This window comes from Girardinichthys multiradiatus, chromosome X (assembly GCF_021462225.1).
Source record: "Girardinichthys multiradiatus isolate DD_20200921_A chromosome X, DD_fGirMul_XY1, whole genome shotgun sequence".
In the NCBI taxonomy this organism is placed as follows: Eukaryota; Metazoa; Chordata; class Actinopteri; order Cyprinodontiformes; family Goodeidae; genus Girardinichthys; species Girardinichthys multiradiatus.
In genome coordinates, this window is record NC_061817.1 from 27,607,800 (window position 1) to 27,630,563 (window position 22,764).

Consider the following 22,764-nt stretch of genomic DNA (forward strand, 5'->3'; position numbering starts at 1 on the left):
TTGGCTGTTGCTGAAAGGTCTTGGCAGTTTATCATCCACTGAGCATACTTTGACCTCTCTTGTTCCTCCGCAGCACAAGGAAAAGCTGGAGAAGCTCCGTCTCCAGGCAGAGCAGGCGTGCTCTCGTCTTGGACGTTTCCGCATGCCTTTTGCCTGGACAGCTATTCACCTCCTCAACATTGTCAGCTCTGTTGGAGGTCTTGATCGGTCTGACCCAGACTCTGACTCTGGTACTACCCCACTGTCCCCATTTTCATGGACCTCTAATTCTTATCTGTTCACAGATTTTACCTTTTTACAAGAGAAGAATCTACATGTATTTACATGGTTTGTCCTTCTGCTAGAACGAAAGACCCATGGGACCTGGAATGAGAAAAAGAAGAAGGGGTTTGAGAGGATGAGTGTTGGGGAGGAGATGTGTAACTTTGCCACTTTCCGCCCAGCAACGCTTACAGTCACCAACTTCTTCAAACAGGTCAGACTCAGTGCAACAGTATTATCTGGGGCTGGTAAAAACTTACAAGTCGAGTTTTTAATTGCTTTACACTTAAGCCCAAAATTATTCATATCCATGGAAGATTTAGATGAATCAATTTCACTCAACCAAGAAATTTGTTTCTCATAGGAAATAAGACATACATCTCTCAAATTATGGTGAAATAGTGTAAAAGGAAGATCAATTTTGCTTTAGAAAAAAAATCATGGGCATATTGAAAATTATTTATATCCATTGACATAAACCAAGAAAAATTTTTACTGGCACTATAGCAATCAAATCCATATGATGAAACCATTGTTTGGCACATTTCCGCTGTTATTTTGACGATTTATCGTGGGTGATGAGCTGTAAGTTTTTAAGGAAGGCCTCCTTGCCATCACCCTAATCTTTAGCTCGCTCCACAGATTCACTATCAGTTTCAAGTCAGGACTCTGTCAAAGTCAGACAAAAAGATCAATATTTCTTTCAGTTAGAAGGAACATGTTGGTAAATTTAAAATATTACCTTAAACCCGAGTCTGCCACGTACATGAATAATTCTGGTCTCAATTATACTTTTAAAAAGTTCCCACATTACATTTAATAGTATTGTACATTACAAGATAGATAAATATTCCTTAGATTTATTTTTTATTACCCATTAAATATAACCGTTTGTGTTGCTAAGAAATATGTGATCCGAACATAATATCCCAGAGCTCATCATCTGCTGTTTAAACAAATATCTTTTAGTTTGACCAATCTTCTTAGTTTTTTTTTAAAGAGTTATTTGGGTTATGAGCAGCATCCAGGTAGAAAAGTTTCTATTCTGCTTTAGAAAATTCACTAATGACCTACAACTACTAAGGTAAGCTGAATAAAAAAGAGATTTTTAGTTCTTTCAGATTTAATAGCAGTTTTATGCAGTTGAAGGTTACACTATCTTCAGTTTTTTAAAGTCCTGGTATGGAATTATGGGACTAATATTTATTTGGTTTTTCTATCTTCTGTAAACGTTTTTCAGTAACTCTGATTAACTTTTCCAAACCGGCTGATTTGTGCTCTGGCCCAGCTCTTGTCCCCCTAGTGTTTTCGGTAAGAACGCTGTTCATGTGGCTCACTTACTTGAGATTAAGCTGTAGTTTTGTAATGGTTCATGCTCAGTCGAGTTTACTGTAAGGGACCCTTTTGATAAGCTAAAAATGTCTGCTTTATCGGAGATGCTGTCAGGATCCGTAAGTTTTCATAAAACACTTTTGATATTCTCAACGTAAAAATCCAGCAAAATTCAGCAGAAAAATAACAAAACATTGACACTTGACAGACGCATGGAGGATAAAATTCTAAAATTTTGGTAAAAAGTTTAAATTAACCAACTCATAACTCAGTTTCACATATAGATATCAACCTCTCTCTAAGTGTCTAATCTGTTCTTTACCCTCATTAATGTAAATCTTGTCTTTCTGTTATTGTTCTCTAGTTTGGCTCATTAAGACAATGGAATCATAAAACAACCAAAATGTAAATCTTTCAGTTTTTTGTGTGATAACTGGAAAAAAATCTTAAAGCATAACTTAATTTTATGCTTTGATTTAAATGAAATAATTGATCAAAATTAGTTTTATTCATGGTGACTTTTGCTCTGATGGGTCACCAGTTTCTGTTTGTTCTGCTCGGCATGCTGTATTTTAAACTATGATAATTCATGGATAAGTATTTTACTTAGAATTTTATTTTATTAAAAATATTGTTTGCTGTAAAAAGGTTAAAAAAAAGAAAATCAGCTGTAGCAACAATTTCTCCATTTTGACATATTTAATTGCAGCCCTTAATGAAGATGTGCTTTGTGACTACTCCTACATAAATATATCACAATTTTTAAACCATGTGGACCACTTGGGAGGGAGGGGAAGCTGGATGAAGAAACTGTTGTTTTGCTATCCTTTTCTGTTAAAGAGACAGCACCATTCTGCTGGTGGAGTGAAATGAAGTAGCTCCTCCATCTCCTCCAGTCTTATCTGAAAGCCTTGGTTTCCAACTCACTGCTGACATTCATCAGCATGTTGTGCTCGCCCTGTTTCTTCTTCTGTCAGTGTGCTGGTATTAGGCTTACCGGTAGATGGCATGTTGAGGCTGTAATAAACACATGTAGCTCCCATAAAATAAAGAGGCATCCTAACATAATTTTTTGTTGTTATTTTCATATTTCACAACATATTTGGATCATTTTTTGTCTCTTAATGGGTCCTCTTTTTCTCTTTTTGTGCATACCAAGGAGGGTGATAGACTGAGTGATGAGGACCTCTACAAGTTTTTGGCAGATATGCGCCGGCCATCGTCTGTTCTGCGACGCCTGAGGCCCGTCACAGGTAACTGATATACACTGATGTGCTGATTTGTATGTAAAGATTCATAATGGATTTTTTTTTTACAATTTGATGTCTTGTTGTGTATTTATCCATTATTTCTCGTGTCCCTCAGCTCAGTTAAAAATCGACATATCTCCAGCACCGGACTCGCCGCTTTATTGCCTGTCACCAGAACTGCTTCATGTGAAACCGTATCCGGACCTGCGTGTTCGGCCAACCAAAGAGGTTCTGGAGTTCCCTGCTCGTAATGTTTACACGCCGCACACCACGTACAGGTGAGCGTTTAACTATTAAAGGCACACATGCAAACAGTGACTTGACCTGTTCTTAAACAAATGCAGCCACTCTATTCTTGTGTGATTATTGATTTACTTTATTGATTTACTTATTTTTTTACTCTGCAGATTTTGACTTTTAATATTTTAACTGTTTCTTAGATTTCAGCAAAGAAACATTTATCTCATCTGATATAGGTTGTTTACAAGAATTCACAAAAAAAGGAAGCAAGGAAGAATTTTATGATAATGTGTATTATTTATTCACAAATAACAACTAAACCTGTATAATTTAACTTAATTTCTATTAAAAATGAATATTATATATGAACTAATGGAGTGCAGTGACGATGAGGAGTTGAGAACTTTGCTTATTCAGGGAACTGGTGGATCTTGAATCAACTATGACATAGCTTCACTCTGGAAGAAAGACAGACGTATAACAAAGGTTTTTAAGTGTAACAAATACAAATAAAAAGTTCAAAACATTAAACGTGTTGAACCAGCAAGTTACCATCTTCTGTAGTTTGGAAAGCTGCTCATCCTGAGTCTCAATATTCCTTTTTTGGACCCAGTTCCAGGTCTGTAAACCTCTCAAGAGTTGAAAGTGGTCCTCCGCTTTATCCTAAAAGGAATAAAAACAACACGGATGTTTAAATGAGAAGAAAGTAAAGAAATAAAATTAGCCAGCTCAGTTTGGAAGTGAATAAGTTGTGGCTAGCTTGCTAAAAGTTTTCAGATTTACCTGCAGCTCTTTGAGGCTGTTCGATGCAGCATTGTTGATGTACATCTCCAACTGTTGAACTTTTGCCTTCATTTCCTCCTCATCCTTCTCTATGCTGCTCAGCCAGTCTTTTGTGATATGGGTCTGAGCTTGTTGCTTTGCCATTTGTTCCTGTCAAAAGAGGATCAACCATTATTATTCTCTTTCAACAGCAGTTTCTGTACATCTTGCAGCCTTACCAAGAATCTAACATACATCTCTCGGACACTCATGAATACCTTATCTAAGTAAAAAAGAAAATTATCTTTTACTGTTAAAGAGGAACCATAGTGTGGTGCGGAAGCATGAAAAGCCACATAGGATTTAGGCATTGTACGGATGTGTTTGTGTGCTTACAAGTCACCAAATAGATGCTTTACTGTGTCTGTTGAACTTTAATTTGATACGGTCTTAACTGCCATACTTTCCTAACCTTTCTCAGCTTCTGTATGTTATATCTACACAATCTGTATTATAATCATGAGACTATTCAGCTTCACACATGGAATCCAGTGTTTACATTTTTCTCTGTAGTCCTACCTGTAGCAGATGTACGACTTCCTTTATCTGTTGCTCCACTTCTGCAACCTGTTCAGTCTGCTTGCCCAGCTGTTGGAGAGTTTCCTCGTGACTCTTCAGAGTCTTGCTGATTCTTTCTATCTTTGCCTCAGTGGTTTCAAAAACATAGTTGAGCGATTCACTCAACTGTATGACTCCAAACATGAGCACATTGACTTCCTCCTGAGGCGCAGCCTTGTCTTCCATCCTGCCAGTATTCCTGATAGGGCCTGCATGGACTGCTCCGAATCCCCCAGCTAAACACAGGAGACACAGGCTCCATATCATCTTTATAAGTGTTTTGTACATTTTGTTTTTCTTTTCCAGCGCTTAAATCCACTTCTCTAAAATATTTACATGTAGATTGAAAGATGAAAGCTACAACATGTGCAGATGGATCTCACTGTCACTCAGAATTTCATCACCTACAGAAGGATGAACTTTCAGGGCCTGCTGCTGTGGCTTTTATAGGGAGTGCACACGCAATACCATGGTGAAACATTAGCTCATTTGTGGGTCGATCCCGAGTTTAGTGCATGGCCTTGGTCTCGGTGACCTTCTCTTAAAGCTTAACCACGGCAAGTCTAATTTTGTCCTTTTGGTTGCAAACTATTGCAACATGCATATGATGTATGCATGAGATGTTCTTGAAGCTAAAAATGGAAACATTTATAGCATTTGAATCAGTCTAATTTGGTATTTTAATTTTTAATCGTCTTGTGATAGTCTGTTTCTGATAATAAGATTATTAACAAATGTTTCAAAATATGAACCATAGTTACCTCTGATGTTTAACTTGGACAGAAGCTGGAGACATTCACGAGTGGATACAGTGATGGGTCAAACTTCTCTCACGTACGCACATGAGACTCATTCTCTGAGATCATCATGCTTTTTTGTAGTCTGTAAACTTTTTAATTGTCAACGTGCCTTGCAGAACTAATCATACTTAATGTTTTTAACATTAAAACCACAACCTTCAATGTATTTTATTGGAATTTTATGTAATAGACCAACACAAAGTAGCATACAGCTGTAAAGTGGAAGGAAAAAATAGTATTTAAAAAAAATTAAAGATAACCTTTGACTTGCATTTTATGCTTAATGCCTCTTAATCTGATACCCCTAAACCGAATGCATTTAAAAATCACCTAATTCAAAAATACCTGTGTAATTTAACTGTTTGGAGTTGTTTTGTGAAATGTTAATGGAAGTAGCTCCTTTAGTCGATTCACCTAGAAAGAAAGAACAGATCAACTCTGAGCCAGTTTTCAAAGTTAGAGTCTGAAAGAGAGCACATAGAGTTTGTCACCGTAGAAGCTATGTCTAGGAGAGAGAAAGGGTTAAACACTGAAAGACAGGGCCAGGCCATGTTCTCCCCGTGCATGCGCGGGTTCTCTCCGGATACTCCGGCTTCCGCCCACAGTCCAAAAACATGACTGTTAGGTTAAGTGGTCTCTCTAAATTGCCCTAAGGTGTGAATAGGTGTGTGCGTGGTTGTGTCCATGTTTTGCCCTGCGATGGACTGGCGGCCTGTCCAGGGTGTAGCCCGCCTCTCGCCCGTAGACTGCTGGAGATAGGCACCGGCTCACCTGTGACCCTGTACAGTAGAAGTGGGTGTAGAAAATCAATGGATGGATGTATTTTTATTTGTATTATATTCTGTTTCTGTTCTCCAACCTTGTGCCACCTTTCAGGAACCTGCTGTATGTTTACCCACAAAGTCTAAACTTCAGCAGTCGTCAGGGCTCAGTGAGGAACATTGCTGTGAAAGTTCAGTTCATGGCAGCAGAAGACCCCAGTCAAGCTTTACCGGTGAGTCACATTCAAAGACAATCATGTGGCATGACTGTAATCTCCTAAACAAAAATTAATCCGTAAGGAATAGCTCGAGGAAGAGATATCAAAATTAAAAGACAAGATTATTATTGCCACAAAAGGACAATGTATTTCTATACAGAGATCTGCAGCATTCTTTGTGGCTTTTTTGGTTAAAAAACGCTGAGTAATACACAATATACAGTTTATTATTGGTTTTGTTAGTTATTCTTTGATGTGCATGCAGCAGATTAAATTGCTTCTTGTATAAACCTTTCGGCAACAATAGAGAGCTGCCTGTTAATGGTTGAAAATCACATGGACGGTGTTCCTTTTTGACCAGGTCATCTTTGGAAAGTCAAGCTGTGCTGAGTTCATGAAGGAGGCATATACTCCTATCATCTATCATAACAAGTAGGGCTCTCTCTTACTTTTTGATGTTCTCTTAGTCTGTTCAGCTCTCTTTAACATGAACTCTTGTTCATAAGGTCCCCTGAGTTCTATGAGGAGATGAAGATGAAGATTCCTGCCAATCTGACAGACAACCATCATCTGCTGTTTACCTTCTACCACATCAGCTGCCAACCCAAGCAAAACACTCCTCTGGAGACCCCTGTGGGCTACACTGTGAGTATGCTCTTGGCTCAGGTTTTAATACTTTCACATGTTAACTTGTTTGGCAGCTCTTTCTGTAGTCTTGCTGTTCGGGAGAGATCACATGTCATTCTGCCTCCAGTGGATACCTTTGATGCAACATGGCCGACTGCGCACCGGCTCCTTTAGTCTTCCTGTGTCTGTAGAAAAGCCTCCACCTAGCTACTCCGTGCTGACTCCTGACGTGAGTGTTACACATGGGACATCAGTTCGTCTACCATCAGCTATTCCTTTGTGATCTCACTGAAAATGTATTGAGTCGAATGTCATTGTGTGGCAGGTCCAGCTTCCAGGCATGAAGTGGGTGGATAATCACAAAGGAGTGTTCAATGTCGAGGTGACAGCAACATCCTCTGTTCACACTCAGGTACATAAATATGCTCACTACCCTGAGGATAACGCTTATCATTGTGCCCTCAAACTGATAACCCTTCGATGTTATTAAGTTTTTATAATTACAGAAAGTAAAATAACTGCTTTGCTTTGAGTAACTGTCTAAACAATGATTCATAACAACAATTTGATGGATCATGTTACTCTGCAGGTACCTGTAAATACTGGAATTTGCAATTTGGCTGCAGTAGTGATTTGTTCCAACACAGTCTGGAAAAGTCTGGAATTTGACTTAAATATGTATATTCCAGGTCTGGATAAGTATGGAGAAGGAATATAGAGTATGGAAAAATATTTATATTTCTAGATAAAGTCAAAATGATCCATCCAAACCCATTCATCCACCCACCCATCCATCTATCCATCCATCCATCCATCCATCCTTCCTTCCTTTGGACTGACTGTCATTTTATACTAACATAGATATAAAAGAGACAAAGTCTTGCCTCAAATGTCGCATGGATATCTGTGGCTGTTCTAACAAACATAAATCTGTATGTTGACTGGTTATATTTTCAGGACCCACACCTGGATAAGTTCTTTACTCTGGTCTATGTCCTTGAAGAGTATTCCTTCCCGTTCCGACTCAAGGATGTGATTATCACTGAAGCAAACATGGAAGGGGAGCTGAAGGCCAGCATAGCTGCACTGAGAGGAGCTCAACTGGATACCTGTGTCAGATTTTTGCATCAGCTGCTCAACAAGCTCATTCAGCTAATTGTGTACCCTCCAGTCATTGCAGGCCAAATTGGTGAGTGGCTTCTTTTTTAATTAGTTCTAGTTCAGGAGAATTAGAATACCTTTTTAAATACTTAATAATATCTTGTGTATTATTCATATGTATTGGTGTCCAAGATCCATTGTTCCTGGTACCATTTTAAATTGGTCTTAATAAATAGTTGTTCAGGTTTTTTGAAAGATTTTTAAAGTTTTTCTTTGGGCATTGACTGCTTTTTCACCTTTTTTTTCCTGTCCAGTCACTGTACCCACCATGACTGCATATTGTGCTGTGTACTGAAATAGCGAAAAAGAGGGGACAAATTCTCAGGCTTAAAAACAACATGAATTTGCCTGAAAGTCAGGTTTAAAAAAAATAAACGCCAGACTACGCTGGAAGTTTAATAAACAAATCAGTTTTACAACCTATAAAAAAACCAAAGATAATTACACTTCAACTAATAAATACAAGAAAAATCAACTGGAGCTAGTAATGAAATGAAAATTGTAATTATGTTATCAAAATAAGATCCATTTACTGAGAAACACAAGAACAAACAAATCTAATGACTAACAATGAAGACAAACAAGGATAATTCTGCTCTACAACTCTATTGCATGCCTTAATGGTAAGTTTTATGACTACAGAATGCATTTTCAAAATTCTAATAACGTCTAAGATTCATTAATAGTTTATCGGTCTCTTGTGGAGGAGGAATATACACACACACACACACACACACACACACATACATATATATATATATATATATATAAACCAAAAATGTTGCAGGAATGTTACACAAAAATAGACTAATATAGCGCAGCATACCATGCAGACAGAAACATTTCTCACAGCCAAATCTGTCAGGGTAATCAGTCCTGGCTCTGACCCGGTTGCACAATGCTTTTTTGTGGTTTCATAGGTTCTTTCTTACTGAACACAAACTCAGTGTCTTGGCAGTGTGTGTTTTCAGGAGGGAAAACGCTAGAAGCGGCTGATCAACCAATCAGAGATGGGCCCGGGGTAACACGAGATATACATCAGATTAGACAGACAATGCAAAAAAAGTGTTATTTAATTTCTTTAACACTTGTTTATACTAAAGAAAGACCCAAACATTTCTGCAATCCCTCACTGTAGCCAAAACTCCATCTTATTTCTGGGGCTGTTTTCACTTTCAAAGTTTCAAACATGTAATTTATTTGGGTATAAAATAAAATAACCGATTCACAGTTTGGAGTTTAGCACAATAATCAATACTTATCAGTTAATTAAGGGTTATTGAAAATCTAAATTCTAAATGATCAATATAGGGTCATTCCTACAAAGGACTTTTATATATTGACAAAAATTCAGAGAAAAAGTCTTTTGACCAAAACAACGCGTGGGGTCATAAAAACACCCATATTTTGGAGATTTCGCAACGCCATGTTAGTGGATATTTTAGCTACACATAAAAGGTCCAGTAAGAAAATTTTTTAGAGAGCTGGAGAAATATGCTCTCGTAAGTAAAAGGTCACATCTGATGTATTGGTTTAAATTACATTTATTAGCTCTTTAAAATCAGCTTTGTCATGTTAAAAATAGAATTTAAAATCTGTCAGACTTTGTTATCTTTGGTATTTTTTCTAGATTAAATGTGGGAAACAAAGCACCTAAATCTCCAGTTTAAAATGAAAATATTTTAATTATTTTGATTTGCAAAGTTGTATTTTATGTTCAGACAAAGCATTTGTTGATCTATTGAGTTTAAGAGCATTTTATGACTTATGATTCATATTTCAGTTAAGTGGCTCAACATTAAATACAGCACCCTTTTTAAAAGTTACCGTATTTGAAAGTTTTAGTCATTTGAAGTGAAATATGAAGAAATATGGGGGTTGACTCCAGCACTTTTTCGGTGCACTGGTTGATTGTGATTTATAGTAGTTTATTTTGTGCTTTGTTTCCAAATGACCATTAGTGAACCTTGGCCGGGCTGCCTTTGAAGCTATGGCTTTGTTGGTGAACCAGATCCACAAAAACCTCGAGGGAAACCAAGACCAGCACGGCCGCAACAACCTGCTGGCCTCTTATGTTCATTACGTCTTCCGTCTGCCCACCGCCGAACCTCTAATGCCTCCAGCAGGTGAGCTACCATGCAGGACTCTGCAGCCCGTTTATGGACAACTTGTTTCTAGCAATCATATGTATGTTTTTTTCTATGTACCTGAAAAACAGGTGCCCACTCCTATGAGATGCCTGTGCAGTACGCTACCTTATCCAGGGCAACGGGCCGCCCAAGCAGCCTGCATCTGTCCCGCTCAAAGAGCATTAGCAATTCCAATCCAGACCTTGCTTGCACACCAATTACCCCTGATGAAGAAGTCCAACGGATCATAGGAAGCAAGGTGAGTTTAAGTTTCTCCAGTATGTATTATAGTTTTAGTTTTATGTTTTTATTACACCCACTGTGCCATTTTTTCATAATTGAGTTATTTTGATTTAATTAAAGTGTCTTGATTCTTCACAGCAGCTTCATTAAAGTCAAGTCGACTGAGAACTGTTCCAACAGTTAATCACTGCTTAGTTAATACGATTGTGTTTCTTGCCCTTGTCGTTTGATTCTATTTGTTCCTGTAGTTCTGTGATCCCTCCCAACCTGATTTTTCTTCTCACTGTCTTTTTTCCTTTTATCCCTTCAAGCTTAATTTTTGTTTCTTCCTGATTTTCAACCTGAAATAAATTCCTGTGTGATAATTGGCCTCCCTTTGCTCACTGTGTCCTTGCCTCTTGCCACACTGTGTTTGTGTGCGTGTTTTGTGTGTGTTTGTGTGTGTGTTTCGTCGGGTGCTTATGGCAGGGCATTGACCGCTCCCATTCCTGGGTAAACTCTGCTTATGCCCCTGGGGGCTCCAGATCTGTGCTACGCCGGAACCCCAACTCCAGCTGCGAGCTCAAGCAGGTGCCAAATCCTTCCTTCCTCCTCCTCATCCTCACCTTCATCTCTCGCAGCCTTGAATCATCTCCTGTGGCTTTTTTCTTATCCCATTTCTCCAAGGTTGTATTTGTCTCTGCATGGACTCATTCTCTTCAAACCTCATCCTACCTTTTCTTTTTTGTCAGTGACCAAATTTCCTCGATCTTTTCAAACACATTTTCTCCCTGCTGCCTGACAAGCCGTTTGTGTGGCGCTTAATTTACAGAGGCTCTTTCTGCAACTTGTTAGATTTCCTTTCAGCCTCATCTGAGTTCCTAGAAAGCACTCTGTCCACCCACCCATTCTCATTTACCCATTTTCACGTCACTGTCCTCATCTCTGTGCTCACCTCACCATCACCTCATGTCAGGCAAGCGACCACAGCTGCAATCGCATGTCTGCCTTTCTGGACAGCGTGGCCTTGTTAACTGTTCCCACAAGACCGATTACAAAGAAGGTAAAACAAAAGTGGTATCTACTGTAAAAAACTGTAACAAAAAAGGGACCTTCTTCCCTAATTCATACCCATATTTTGTGTTTATGATATATTAATCTATTGTTAGCTAACAGTATTTTGACTGAACCTATATAGAACGCATATTAATGTTATTTTCGTTTTTGTTATGCGTTTTAAAGTTGTTTTAAAGCGTAGTTTTATCAAATGTACGGAAGTACCTCTGTAGCTTTTAGCCATCTACAGAATATTCATACCTTATACAGAAGTGAAAAGCAGCATCTAATTTCTCTATGTAAGTTCAGTTTTTGCTCTGAAATGGTTTCCCTGTTGTAAGCTGAAACAAGCTGTGTTGGCTTCTGCCTAGTTACTTCACGAGGAGCTGGCGTTGCAGTGGGTGGTCAGCACCAGCTCAGTGAGGGAAGCAGCGCTGCAACAGGCTTGGTTCTTCTTCCAGTTAATGGTCAGTATTTTTCTGTGAATTTTCAATGATCTTGTATTACCACATAAATCCTCTACATGTAAAGCAAACACAGTTAAGAAAAAAAAACATTTTGATTAGGTGATGAAGTGTTCATTTCCTTACCCTTCTGCAGACGAAGAGCATGGCCCACCACATATTCCTGACCTCTAAGCTGGAGACCACTAGGCGTCAGCGCTACCCAGACCGCTTTGTTGATGACATCGCAGCACTTGTGTGTGCCATCAGTGCAGACATTGCCAACAGACACCACAAGGTACATATGTGTGACAGGACACAGTGATTTGCTGTTGGTGCTTTTAGTAACACTGAGTTTAAACAGCAAAATATGGGTGGTGTGAGTTTCTTCTCAAAAGAAAGGCTGCCTTGTATCTTGGCCAGGCTCATATGGAAATGTTGTTATGGTCTCCAACATTATGGGGAACGCTGTTGATTTGGCAGTTGTCCAGAAGACGGTCATAGGCACACCATGCAAAGAGGGTAGACCTCAAAACGCCATTGCTCAAGAAGCCCGGTGTCCAGAGAGAGTTGTATTCAATTATATTAATGGAAAGTTGAGTGGAAGGAAAAGATGTAGAAAAAGACAAAGGGAAGAGGAATGGTTACAGGCTTAAGAGGATTGTGAAGCAAAGCACATAAAAGAGTGTAAGGCAGATCAGTAAGGCAAGGCCACCATACAGACATCCAGGACGTGGGCTACAACTGTCACTTTTTTGTCTTAAGTCAATCCTTAACCAGAGGCAACACTAAGGAGAAAAAGGGCTGGACTGCTACTCAGTAGGCCAAACTTTTATCGGTCTCATGTAACAATCAAAGAGTGAGGGAATTTTGAATTTTCTTTAATCAGTCTGAATAATGACTTCAGTTTTTGAATTTAATCACTGAAATAAATTTACCTTTTGATGAAATAAAAATTTAAATATACATCTGTATACTCTCTTTCTTGTCATTGATCTTACCTTTTCCTTCTTTAAAATCCTTCCCTTCCTCTCAGGATGTGGAGCTTGTGGAGAGATTAAATAACAGTCTGGCCTTCTTCCTTAACGATCTGCTGTCTCTGATGGACCGGGGCTTTGTGTTCAACCTCATTCGCTCCTACTACAAACAGGTGCCCATTGATCTCCTCATCATTTCCGTGTAGCTTCAGACGACCCACTTCTGCTCTCTCTTTTTTTGAACTTCTTGCATTCAACAAATTGGTGTCTTTAACAGATCGCTAACAAACTCCACACAACACAAAATCCCAGCTCTCTGAATGCCCTGAGAATGGACTTTATGCGTATTGTGTGCAGCCATGAGCATTATGTGATCCTCAACTTGCCCTGCTCAACTCTGAGTCCTCCAGCATCCCCCTCACCCTCTACCTCATCCACCACTTCACAGGTACAGGAGTAAACTCAAAAATCTAGATTTATGTTGTGCATTAAAAATATTTATGAATACAAAAAATTGCTTATTTATACAGTTGTATGTATGATCATTATATTCTTTTAATCTCTCTTTTGTTTTAAAGAGCTCAGCATTTTCAAACGTGGTGCAAGACCAGGGTGTGGCCACCATGTTTGAGCTGTCGGTCCCTTTTCGCCAGCAGCACTTCCTGTCTGGCCTGTTGCTCTCTGAACTCTCTCTCATTCTCGACCCTGATGGTGAAGGGTAGGTTCTCAATAGTTGTATGTACAATGCCTTGCAAAAGTATTCATACTCATGAACGTTTTCACCTTTGTCACATTACAACATCATACTTGGTTATATTAGAACCACCTTTAGCAGCTGTTGCAGCTCCAAGTCTTATTTGCTACCAGCATTGCTAATCTAGTTTTCTAATCTGACAAGTTTTTTTTCTTCTGTTCTAGCAAATAGCTCTAGCCTCGTCAAGTTGGAAGGAGAGCACATTTGAACTGTAATTTTAAAGCCTTGTCCCAGATTCCCAGTTGGACTTTGACTGGACCATGCTACAACATAAATATACTTTGATCTAAACCACAGTTGTAGCTATAGTTGAATGTTTACGATTGTTGCTCTGCTAAAAGGTGGACCCTACCCCTGTCTCAAACAGTTAGCAGTTTTCTTCCAATATTGCTATTTTTGTGGCTCCATCCATCTTCCCATTAACTCGGACCGGATTCGCTGTCCCAGCTGAAGTAATGTAGGCCCAAGTGAGCTGTAGGTCTCTGCAGCTCCTCCAGAGTTACCATGGGCTAGTCTGATTAATGCTGTCCTTCTCTGACCTGTCAGTTTAATTTAATCACCATGTCTCGGTATACTCTTTTTCTTTTCCTCCCTCTGTCAAATAAAACAAGAATAAAATACATTGAAGTGTGTGGTTCCAATGTGACAAACTGGCAAAATGTCAAAAAAGTGGTGAATACTTTTCCAAGGGATCTTTATTTGTACAGAAACTTTGAGGCAAAGATGGCTGATGAACTCTTGTCGCCTGCAGGGTTTTCTTCCTTCATAAAAAGGCCATCAGTGCTGTTCACTCACTGCTGTGCAGCCATGATGCAGACCCTCGTTACAAGGACCCCCAGGTTAGAGCGCATGTTGCTCAGCTCTATCTGCCCCTGCTACCCATTGTCATGGAGTCACTGCATCATCTGTACGATTTCTGTGGTCAGTGGAAATGTTTGGTGCTCCTAATGTGTTTAAACAATCTTTTGTTTATGAAACATAACGTACCTGAAAGTCCTTTTCTTATACTAGACTCCTCGCCTGCTCGCGCTCGCCATGCCTCCACCTACTTTGAAGATACTGACCCAGACAGTGGCAATATTATCAGTCAGTCTGTTGCCATGGCGATCGCTGGCTCCCCTTTACCGCATGCCAAAGCCAACCCATTTGCACTCCCCTCTGTGGTAGGTGATAATGGCAAAGGTCAGAATGCTCTCCTGGGCCCTACAGACTGGCGGGTCACAGATCAGCCTCTTTGCGGGAGGCAGCTCTTTCACTCTTTGTTTATATCGTTTCGATCTATTTTGAAGCAGATCCCAAGATTTTCTGTTGAGTTTCTCTTTTTTTCTGCTCTCTACCAGGCTGGGCGCCAGTCCAGCTCTCTTTCTGCTGAGTGCAGCCGGACTTTGCTGGTGTGCTTCCTGTGGGTGCTGAAGAACGCGGATGCATCTCTCCTGGAGCACTGGGTGTCTGATTTGTCTGTCCTGCAAATCAACCGCTTGCTGGATCTACTTCATCTCTCTGTGTCCTGTTTTGAATACAAGGTAAAGTAATCAGGCATGCCCAGCTACTGTTGTTTAGAAGCATTTCACTATTTACACAGAAATGGAAATCTAATATATTTAAGCTCTGCACCAGTTTGCTGGACTCTCACTGTCAAGGATGCAAACACCCAATTAAATGCTAATGCACTTGGAGAATGCATGGAGTGTTAATGCATTGGACTGTCTTCGTATATACTGAATATAATCCTGGCACATTACTTCATTTTTATATAAAAAAATTGCAAATGGTAAGATTTCCTGCCAAAGATATACAGTATTAGAGACGGGTGCAGTAAACATCTGCCTAGAGGAACCAGATGGGCACCTTCAGGATGCAGGAAGTAAATGTTACTCCATTAACAGTGGTGTTTATCTGACCGTTTGCATTAGCATAACTATAACACTTATTTATACAAAAACATTGTGAACTGATTCTGAGTCTATTCCATCAGGTTTATCTATCTCAAGAATTTTTATTCCAATTAAAATGCATGTTAAAGAATGCCATTTTTAAAGTTTTATAACAACTCTAATTAGATTTCTTTTTGCCAGCGCTGATGCAATTTCCTGACTGATTTGTGTAGGGAAGGAAAGCTCTACAAAGAATAAACAGCTTGACGTTTAAAAAGTCTCAGGACATGAAAGCCCGCCTGGAAGAAGCCATACTGGGAACTATAGGAGCCCGTCAAGAGATGGTCCGCCGCTGTAGAGGTACAAACCATGAGAACATAATACAGTAGTTTATTTGTCTGCAGCTGTAAAAATGTAACATACTTACCAATTATTATTTATTATTATTTTTTTCTTTTCTTTTGCTCTAACAGAAAGGAGTCCTTATGGCAGCCAGGAAAATGTCAGGTGGAAAAAGAATGTTACTCATTGGAGACAAAATGCAGACAGAGTTGACAAGTATGTCAATTAAAGTGCTAACATCAATACTGATTCATCTGCTCTGTTTTCATATAGATATGGATGCTTTCTTATGTGCTGATTGTTGAATAAACTCTTCCAGGAGTAAGGTTGAGATGGATCAGGAGTCTGTGGTGGATGGAAACTTGGCTACTGAGGCGTCTTTGATAGTACTGGACACACTGGAAATTATAGTAAAGGTGATACTTAAAAAATGATTCTACATGTTTTATCATATTTTGCTTTCTTTTTTAAAGTGTGTCGTGCCTCTGTCCTTTAGACTGTGGTTGCATCTGAACTGAAGGAGAGCGTTCTCGGTGGAGTCCTGAGAGTGATTCTTCACAGCATGGCGGGCAACCAGAGCGCCCTCTTCCTGCAGCATTGCTTTACTACGCAGAGAGCTCTGGTGTTCAAGGTGAGAGCAGTGTTTGGAAACTGCTGTTGGTTGATCAATCTTTTCTTAGAACTAAATGGTCACGAATGAAACGCATTGCTCCTTTTTTCTCTTTTTTTATTTTAACCTAATTAGATCATTTTACAATGCTTCATCTGAGACCTCAATATGAATAGGAAGTTGTATTGAATTGGTATTTTTCTGCAGTTTCCAGAGATGCTCTTTGAAGAGGACACAGAGCTTTGCGCAGACCTTTGTTTGCGTCTCCTTCGTCACTGCAGTAGCAGCATTGGCTCTGTCAGAAGCCATGCTTCTGCCTCTCTTTACCTTCTTATGAGGCAGAACTTTGAGATTGGAAATGTAGGTTTAACACCGTTTTAAGTTATCCTCTCAAAATCCATTAATTGTTTTCGTACTGACATCTCAGTAAAATTGAAAACATCTTCATGGCTTACTTCTGCTGTTTATTTTGCATATAATGATGTAATGCACAGCATGGTTCTTTTTCTCTGGTCTTGTATCAGAACTTTGCACGAGTAAAGATGCAGGTCACCATGTCTCTGTCCTCGTTGGTGGGAACATCACAGAACTTCAATGAAGAGCATCTTCGTCGGTCACTAAAGACGATCTTGACATATGCTGAGGAGGACCTGGAGCTGCGTGAAACACCTTTCCCAGAGCAGGTGGTTTACACGTAACCCTCTTTTTAAAATGTATTCTTAACCTGTTCGAGTAGAAAAGGCGTGATGAATGTGGTGGATGTGGTTTCAAAACTACAGGTCCAGGATCTGGTGTTCAACCTGCACATGATTCTTACCGACACTGTGAAAATGAAAGAGCATCAGCAGGATCCTGAAATGCTCATTGACCTGATGTACAGGTACTGGGAACCCCATGAATAAGTTAAAGTTGATGAATAAAAATGGAGTAGAAAAAAAAAATCCTTCATCATTTTCTGTTTCAGGATTGCCAAAGGCTACCAGAACTCCCCTGACCTTCGCCTCACATGGCTACAGAACATGGCAGGAAAACACTCTGAAAGAGGGAACCACGCCGAGGCGGCCCACTGCCTCGTCCACAGTGCCGCACTTGTGGCAGAGTACCTGAACATGTTGGAGGATTGCCGCTACCTCCCGATTGGTTGCGTAACATTTCAGGTAAGTGGACACGATTTAAATCAGTAATGCACTTTACAGTGTGCAGAGCCTGACGGATGTTTTTATATCTCTGGAAATTTGTCGTATTAAAACCATAAACTACAATGTATTTTATTGGTATTTAATGTGATAGAACAACACAAATCAAGGATAATTACGAAGTGGAAGGTAAAGGATTTTGGTTTTCAACATTTTTTACAGTTGCCTAAGTCTATGCTTTGTAAAACCACTTTCTTCTACAATTGTTCTTGCAATTCTTTTTAGCTGTGTCTCTACCAGCTTTGCTAGAGACTAAAATGTTTGGCATGTTGATTGGACAGTATCTATAAACATCTATTATCAAGCATTGCATCAGATTCTCAATTTAATTTAGGTTTGGACTTTGATTGGGCCAATCTAACACATGAATATGCTTCGATCTAAACTTTTCCATTCTAGCTCTGACTGTATGTTTAAGGGTTGTTCTCCTGCTGGAAGGTGTCTCGAGTCTTTTCCAGCCTCTAACAGGTTTTCTTCTTGGACTGCCCTGTATTTAGTTCCTTTCATCTTCCCATCATCTCTGACAGGCTTCTCTGTTCCTGCTGAACAAAAGCATCCTGAAGCATATTGTTGCTACCACCATTCGTTTCTGTAGGGGTGGTTTGTGAAGCATTTTGTACAGTGTTATTTTAGTCATATCTAACCAGAGCACCTTTTTCAATGTGTTTTCTGTGTCCTACACATAGCTTGTGGCAAACTGCAAACAGGACTTCTTGTGGGATTCTTTCAACGATAGCATTATTTTTTCCACTCTTCCATAAGGTCCAGATTTGTGTAGTGCGTGACTAATATTTGTCTTATCAGCAGATTTTCCCACCTGAGCTGTGGGCTCTTGCAGTTCCTCCAGAGATATCATGAGTCTCTTGGCTACTTCTCTAATTAATCCTCTCCTGGCCCAGCATGTCAATGCAGGTACTCCTCTAGAGCAGCTGCATTTATACTGAGATTTAATTAAATGCAGTTGAACTCTGAAGGCACCTAATTGCATTGGGCTTTATTTAGGGGTGCCAGAGTAAAGGGGGCTGAATAAAACTTTTCAAAACTACGTAGAATTTTTCTTCCCCTTCATAAATATACATTGTTTTTTTGTTGATCCATCATAGAACATCCTGACAAAATACATAAAAGTTTGTGGTTTTGAGATAGCAAAATCTGGAAAAGTTAAAGGGTTTGAATACTTTTGCAAGGCACTGTATGTGGAGAAATGCCCAATTTGACTCCTCCATGTTTTCCCACAGAATATTTCATCCAACGTATTAGAGGAGTCAGCAGTTTCAGATGACGTCCTGTCTCCTGAGGAGGAAGGCATTTGTGCTGGGAAGTATTTCAGCGAGTCTGGCCTGGTGGGCCTCCTGGAGCAAGCAGCTGCCTCTTTTAACATGGTACGACTGACATTCTCTGACTCCATGGTGACATGCTGCATGAGGTCAGACAGCACAAGGTTATAGCACTAGAGTGGTTAAAATGGAAATGATTGATTTAGCAGTATGCGTAGAAGTTGTGTTGCAATTCTTCAAACCACAGGCTGCCATGTATGAAGCTATAAACGAGGTGTACAAGATTCTGTTACCCATCCATGAAGCCAACCGAGACTTCAAAAAGCTGGCGTCTGTCCATGGGAAGCTGCAGGAGGCCTTCAACAAAGTCTACAACCAGGTTAGTTGACTGTTGGATTCAGAAATTCACATCCAAATAATAAAAATGCACTTGATCCTATATCTTTTTTTTACCTTTCAATGTTTCCAGAGTTCTGGATGGGAGGTAACGTATTTATTTCATTGATAAAATACAGTAATTGAAACATAAACATGCAGCAATTTTATTTTTTGCACTCACAATTTTTTCCTCCTTCTTATAAAATTTTTTTTTTTGCACTCCTGTTGGGACGGCATGTTCCTGGTGAGTTTGACCAAATGTCCATTCATCATTTAATCTAGATAAACTCCACTTTTATCAGCTTTCAGTTTGCATTCTTTTGTGATTTATAGCCCCGTCTCAGACTACCTTCAGTTTAATTTCTTTATTTTGCTTTTTCACTTCTTCTATATAACTTGAATTGTATTTTCTTCATCCTGTCTGCAGTCTGTAGAGAATGTTTGGGACCTACTTCCGAGTTGGTTTCTATGGTTGTCAATTTGGAGATTTAGATGAGCAGGAGTTTGTCTACAAGGAGCCTTCAATCACCAAATTAGCTGAAATCTCCCACAGGCTCGAGGCAAGTTGATTTATCACAATCCTAATAAAAGTGTCACTAGAGATTTATGAGAAGCTTCAAGATGAAACTCTTCATTGTGCAGGAGTTCTACTCAGAAAGGTTTGGGGACGATGTGGTTGAAATTATCAAGGACTCCAATCCAGTGGGCAAAAGCAAACTGGATCCCAACAAAGTAACCTAATATGTGTGCTTGTGAATTATATAAAAAAGTAGGTGTTTTAGAAAACATTTAACTGGTTCTGAGTTTTGCTTCGGCAGGCCTACCTTCAGATCACCTATGCTGAGCCTTACTTTGACACATACGAGCTAAAAGAAAGGATCACCTATTTTGACAAGAACTACAACCTTCGCACTTTCATGTTCTGTACTCCCTTCACTCTGGATGGCCGGGCACACGGCGACCTGCATGAGCAGTACAAACGCAAAACCATCCTGACAACGTCTCACGCCTTCCCTTACATAAAGACACGGGTCAACGTCATCCACAAGGAGGAGGTAGCTGCCTGCAGGCGAAGGTATCAGATGTCAGGTAATGCAGTGGTTGTTTCTATATTGTTTTTTTGTTCTTTGCTTCTCCAGATTATCCTTGTTCCCATGGAGGTGGCAATTGAAGACATGCAGAAGAAGACGCAGGAGCTCGCCTTTGCCACAAATCAAGACCCTGCAGACTCTAAGATGCTTCAAATGGTGCTACAGGGCTGTGTGGGAACCACTGTCAACCAGGTGCCTGCTTTAAAAAAAGATTTAAAACCACATTATGTTTAAAATGTCAAAAGGCCAACCTCCCTCTGAAGTATTAAGCTCCTTTAAATCCAGCTCCAAGTCTGGTTCAGTCTTTAGACATTCCTCAGCCAATATGTAACAGTTTCTCCCCCCTCACAGGGTCCCCTTGAGGTGGCGCAGGTCTTTCTCTCCGACATTCCAGAGGACCCAAAGCTGTTTCGCCATCACAACAAACTGCGGCTTTGCTTTAAAGACTTCACCAAGAGGTGACGACACACTCCACACCTCAGGCTCAGACCGCTGTGTAACCAGGAAAAATAAATCCTGACTGTCTGCGTCTCCTCTGCTATTTGTGATGCAGGTGTGAGGACGCCCTGAGGAAGAATAAGGCCCTAATTGGACCAGACCAGAGAGAGTACCACCGAGAGCTGGAGAGGAACTACAACAAACTAAAAGAAGCTCTGGGTCCTCTCATCACCCGCAAGATACCCCAGCTTTACAGACCCCTGCCAGTTCAGGCTGTGCAGACACAACGGTAATTTGAGACATTTAACAGATGTGGGGAGCTCACAGAATGAGCTCATGCTGTTTCTTCAGCTGTAACAATGGAGCAACATAAAACCCAATTTCATCACAATAACAGTGACTTGCAAAAGTGTTCATGCCGCCTGAACTTTCAACCATGTCAACCACAAGTTGTGTTCTGTTGGGATTTTATGTGGTAGACAAAAACAAAGCAATGAATGTTGTGAAGTGGAAGGAAAAAGTGTTTTAAATTTTGGTTTTAAATCTGAAAAGTGGGACGTAGTCTTGTATTCAGACCCCTTTACTCTGATACTTTTAAATAAAATCCAGCGAAAGCTTCAACGGTCACCTAATTTGTTATTGAAATCTACCTCTGTGTGTGATTACAAGTCAGTATAAATCAAGCTGTTCTTTGAAGGCCTCAGAGGTTTGTTAGAGAACATTAATCTGAAGGCCATCAGTCAATTTGACAGATTGCAATTCACACCCCCGACCACTTGGTGGCGAGTTAGCATATTAATTAGCGCAGATTCCGCCTCCAGAACAACATCCACGTTAAGTTGTCTGTCCGAGGCAAAAGTGCAAACCTCATGACATACATCCTCTGCAGCAATCCCATTCAAGACGTTTGATTTACGCACAAACGGCTGTGCAGTTAAGATCCATGCGGACCAGGAGAAAGTTGTGAGACTGTGCACTCAGGTCACAGCTGGTGATCTGTTCATATTTTAAGTGCAATCAATTAATTTCATTGTTTATATGTGGGCACTGGGACCACAGTCAGTGATTTTTGTCACTGCGGAGAAAAAGTTAAATATATTGATTTGGTTGATGTGGATTCTCTGTTCAGCTTGTTTGGACTGAATATTAATTAAAACTAATGAAAATAAATGTTATTGATTGTTTAATTATTAGCACTTAAAAAAAAAATAAAGTAGCAGGTAAATATAGATAATGTCCTGATTTTTATTGCACTGTCAGTCAAAATGACGGACAACAAAAAAGTCTAGGGCAACCTCTGCTCATGGGACTTCCAGATATAAAATAAATGAAAAATAGTCAACAACCTTTCTTAAGCAGGGACAGGGCAGCTGGTCACAGTTGATGAAAAGATGGATAGTTTTAAACGCAGGACCGTTTAAAACCAGTTAGAGGCTGCAAAAGATGTAAGACTGGGCTAGATGTAATTTTGCAGCAGGGAAACCATTCTAACTATTCAAAACATGTAACCAGAGTTACAGTTTAATGGTTTAAATCAATGCATTAGTTAGGCTGGCCTAGTTAAATCCAGATTGGAAATTGGAAGTCTAATTGGGAATTGACATTCCCTGGTCACAAACACTCTTCATTAAACCATTTGGCAAAGATGAATTGGCAAAAAATGTCTTTAGAGACATGTACACAGAAATCCCAATATGCAATTACAGCTGCAAGTCTTTTGCAGCTGTAATTGCATATAGATGGTTTTACCAGGTATTGAAGAGGAATGAATACTAATGCACAGCCCTTAGTTTTCATAGACAACACGTATCCTTTCTTTCCACTTCCCAAATATGCACTCTTGTGTTGGTCTATCACACAAAATTGCGATACATGGTATTGAAATTGGTGGTTGTAAAATGACAAAATGTAAAATCATTTAAGGGATCTAAATAATTTTCCAGTTAT

The 22,764-nt window shown here is 39.7% G+C and overlaps 2 protein-coding genes across 7 annotated transcripts in view; one reads left to right on the plus strand and one right to left on the minus strand.

Annotated features, from left to right (window-relative positions):
* Positions 1-22,764, plus strand: part of LOC124862725 (dedicator of cytokinesis protein 7-like) — a 33,075-nt gene that overhangs the window by 7,642 nt on the left and 2,669 nt on the right. For 2 of the 6 annotated variants that reach the window (XM_047356796.1, XM_047356797.1), the window contains exons 11-49: positions 74-230; positions 345-475; positions 2,753-2,846; positions 2,959-3,121; positions 6,140-6,257; positions 6,604-6,674; positions 6,749-6,887; positions 6,997-7,098; positions 7,195-7,281; positions 7,827-8,058; positions 9,992-10,156; positions 10,249-10,418; positions 10,871-10,972; positions 11,358-11,444; positions 11,809-11,904; positions 12,038-12,178; positions 12,917-13,030; positions 13,135-13,305; positions 13,436-13,575; positions 14,363-14,532; positions 14,623-14,774; positions 14,952-15,134; positions 15,719-15,845; positions 15,959-16,043; positions 16,147-16,243; positions 16,324-16,458; positions 16,645-16,797; positions 16,962-17,120; positions 17,217-17,317; positions 17,402-17,594; positions 18,872-19,015; positions 19,158-19,289; positions 19,380-19,394; positions 19,723-19,848; positions 19,931-20,020; positions 20,107-20,343; positions 20,428-20,571; positions 20,731-20,837; positions 20,933-21,106. In XM_047356796.1, coding sequence (XP_047212752.1) covers positions 74-230; positions 345-475; positions 2,753-2,846; positions 2,959-3,121; positions 6,140-6,257; positions 6,604-6,674; positions 6,749-6,887; positions 6,997-7,098; positions 7,195-7,281; positions 7,827-8,058; positions 9,992-10,156; positions 10,249-10,418; positions 10,871-10,972; positions 11,358-11,444; positions 11,809-11,904; positions 12,038-12,178; positions 12,917-13,030; positions 13,135-13,305; positions 13,436-13,575; positions 14,363-14,532; positions 14,623-14,774; positions 14,952-15,134; positions 15,719-15,845; positions 15,959-16,043; positions 16,147-16,243; positions 16,324-16,458; positions 16,645-16,797; positions 16,962-17,120; positions 17,217-17,317; positions 17,402-17,594; positions 18,872-19,015; positions 19,158-19,289; positions 19,380-19,394; positions 19,723-19,848; positions 19,931-20,020; positions 20,107-20,343; positions 20,428-20,571; positions 20,731-20,837; positions 20,933-21,106 — 5,204 coding nt within the window. Of the gene's footprint in view, positions 1-73; positions 231-344; positions 476-2,752; positions 2,847-2,958; positions 3,122-6,139; positions 6,258-6,603; positions 6,675-6,748; positions 6,888-6,996; positions 7,099-7,194; positions 7,282-7,826; positions 8,059-9,991; positions 10,157-10,248; positions 10,419-10,543; positions 11,008-11,357; positions 11,445-11,808; positions 11,905-12,037; positions 12,179-12,916; positions 13,031-13,134; positions 13,306-13,435; positions 13,576-14,362; positions 14,533-14,622; positions 14,775-14,951; positions 15,135-15,718; positions 15,846-15,958; positions 16,044-16,146; positions 16,244-16,323; positions 16,459-16,644; positions 16,798-16,961; positions 17,121-17,216; positions 17,318-17,401; positions 17,595-18,871; positions 19,016-19,157; positions 19,290-19,379; positions 19,395-19,722; positions 19,849-19,930; positions 20,021-20,106; positions 20,344-20,427; positions 20,572-20,730; positions 20,838-20,932; positions 21,107-22,764 lie in introns of those variants that run through there. The other 4 variants (XM_047356798.1, XM_047356799.1, XR_007036993.1 and 1 more) reach the window with 4 other exon arrangements.
* angptl8 (angiopoietin like 8) lies at positions 3,361-4,886 on the minus strand. The gene is made up of 4 exons (XM_047356802.1): positions 4,425-4,886; positions 3,867-4,016; positions 3,636-3,746; positions 3,361-3,541 (listed from the first exon to the last, which is right to left on the minus strand). The coding sequence occupies exons 1-4, from the start codon at positions 4,749-4,751 to the stop codon at positions 3,524-3,526; spliced, it is 606 nt and encodes a 201-aa protein (XP_047212758.1). The 5' UTR covers positions 4,752-4,886; the 3' UTR covers positions 3,361-3,523.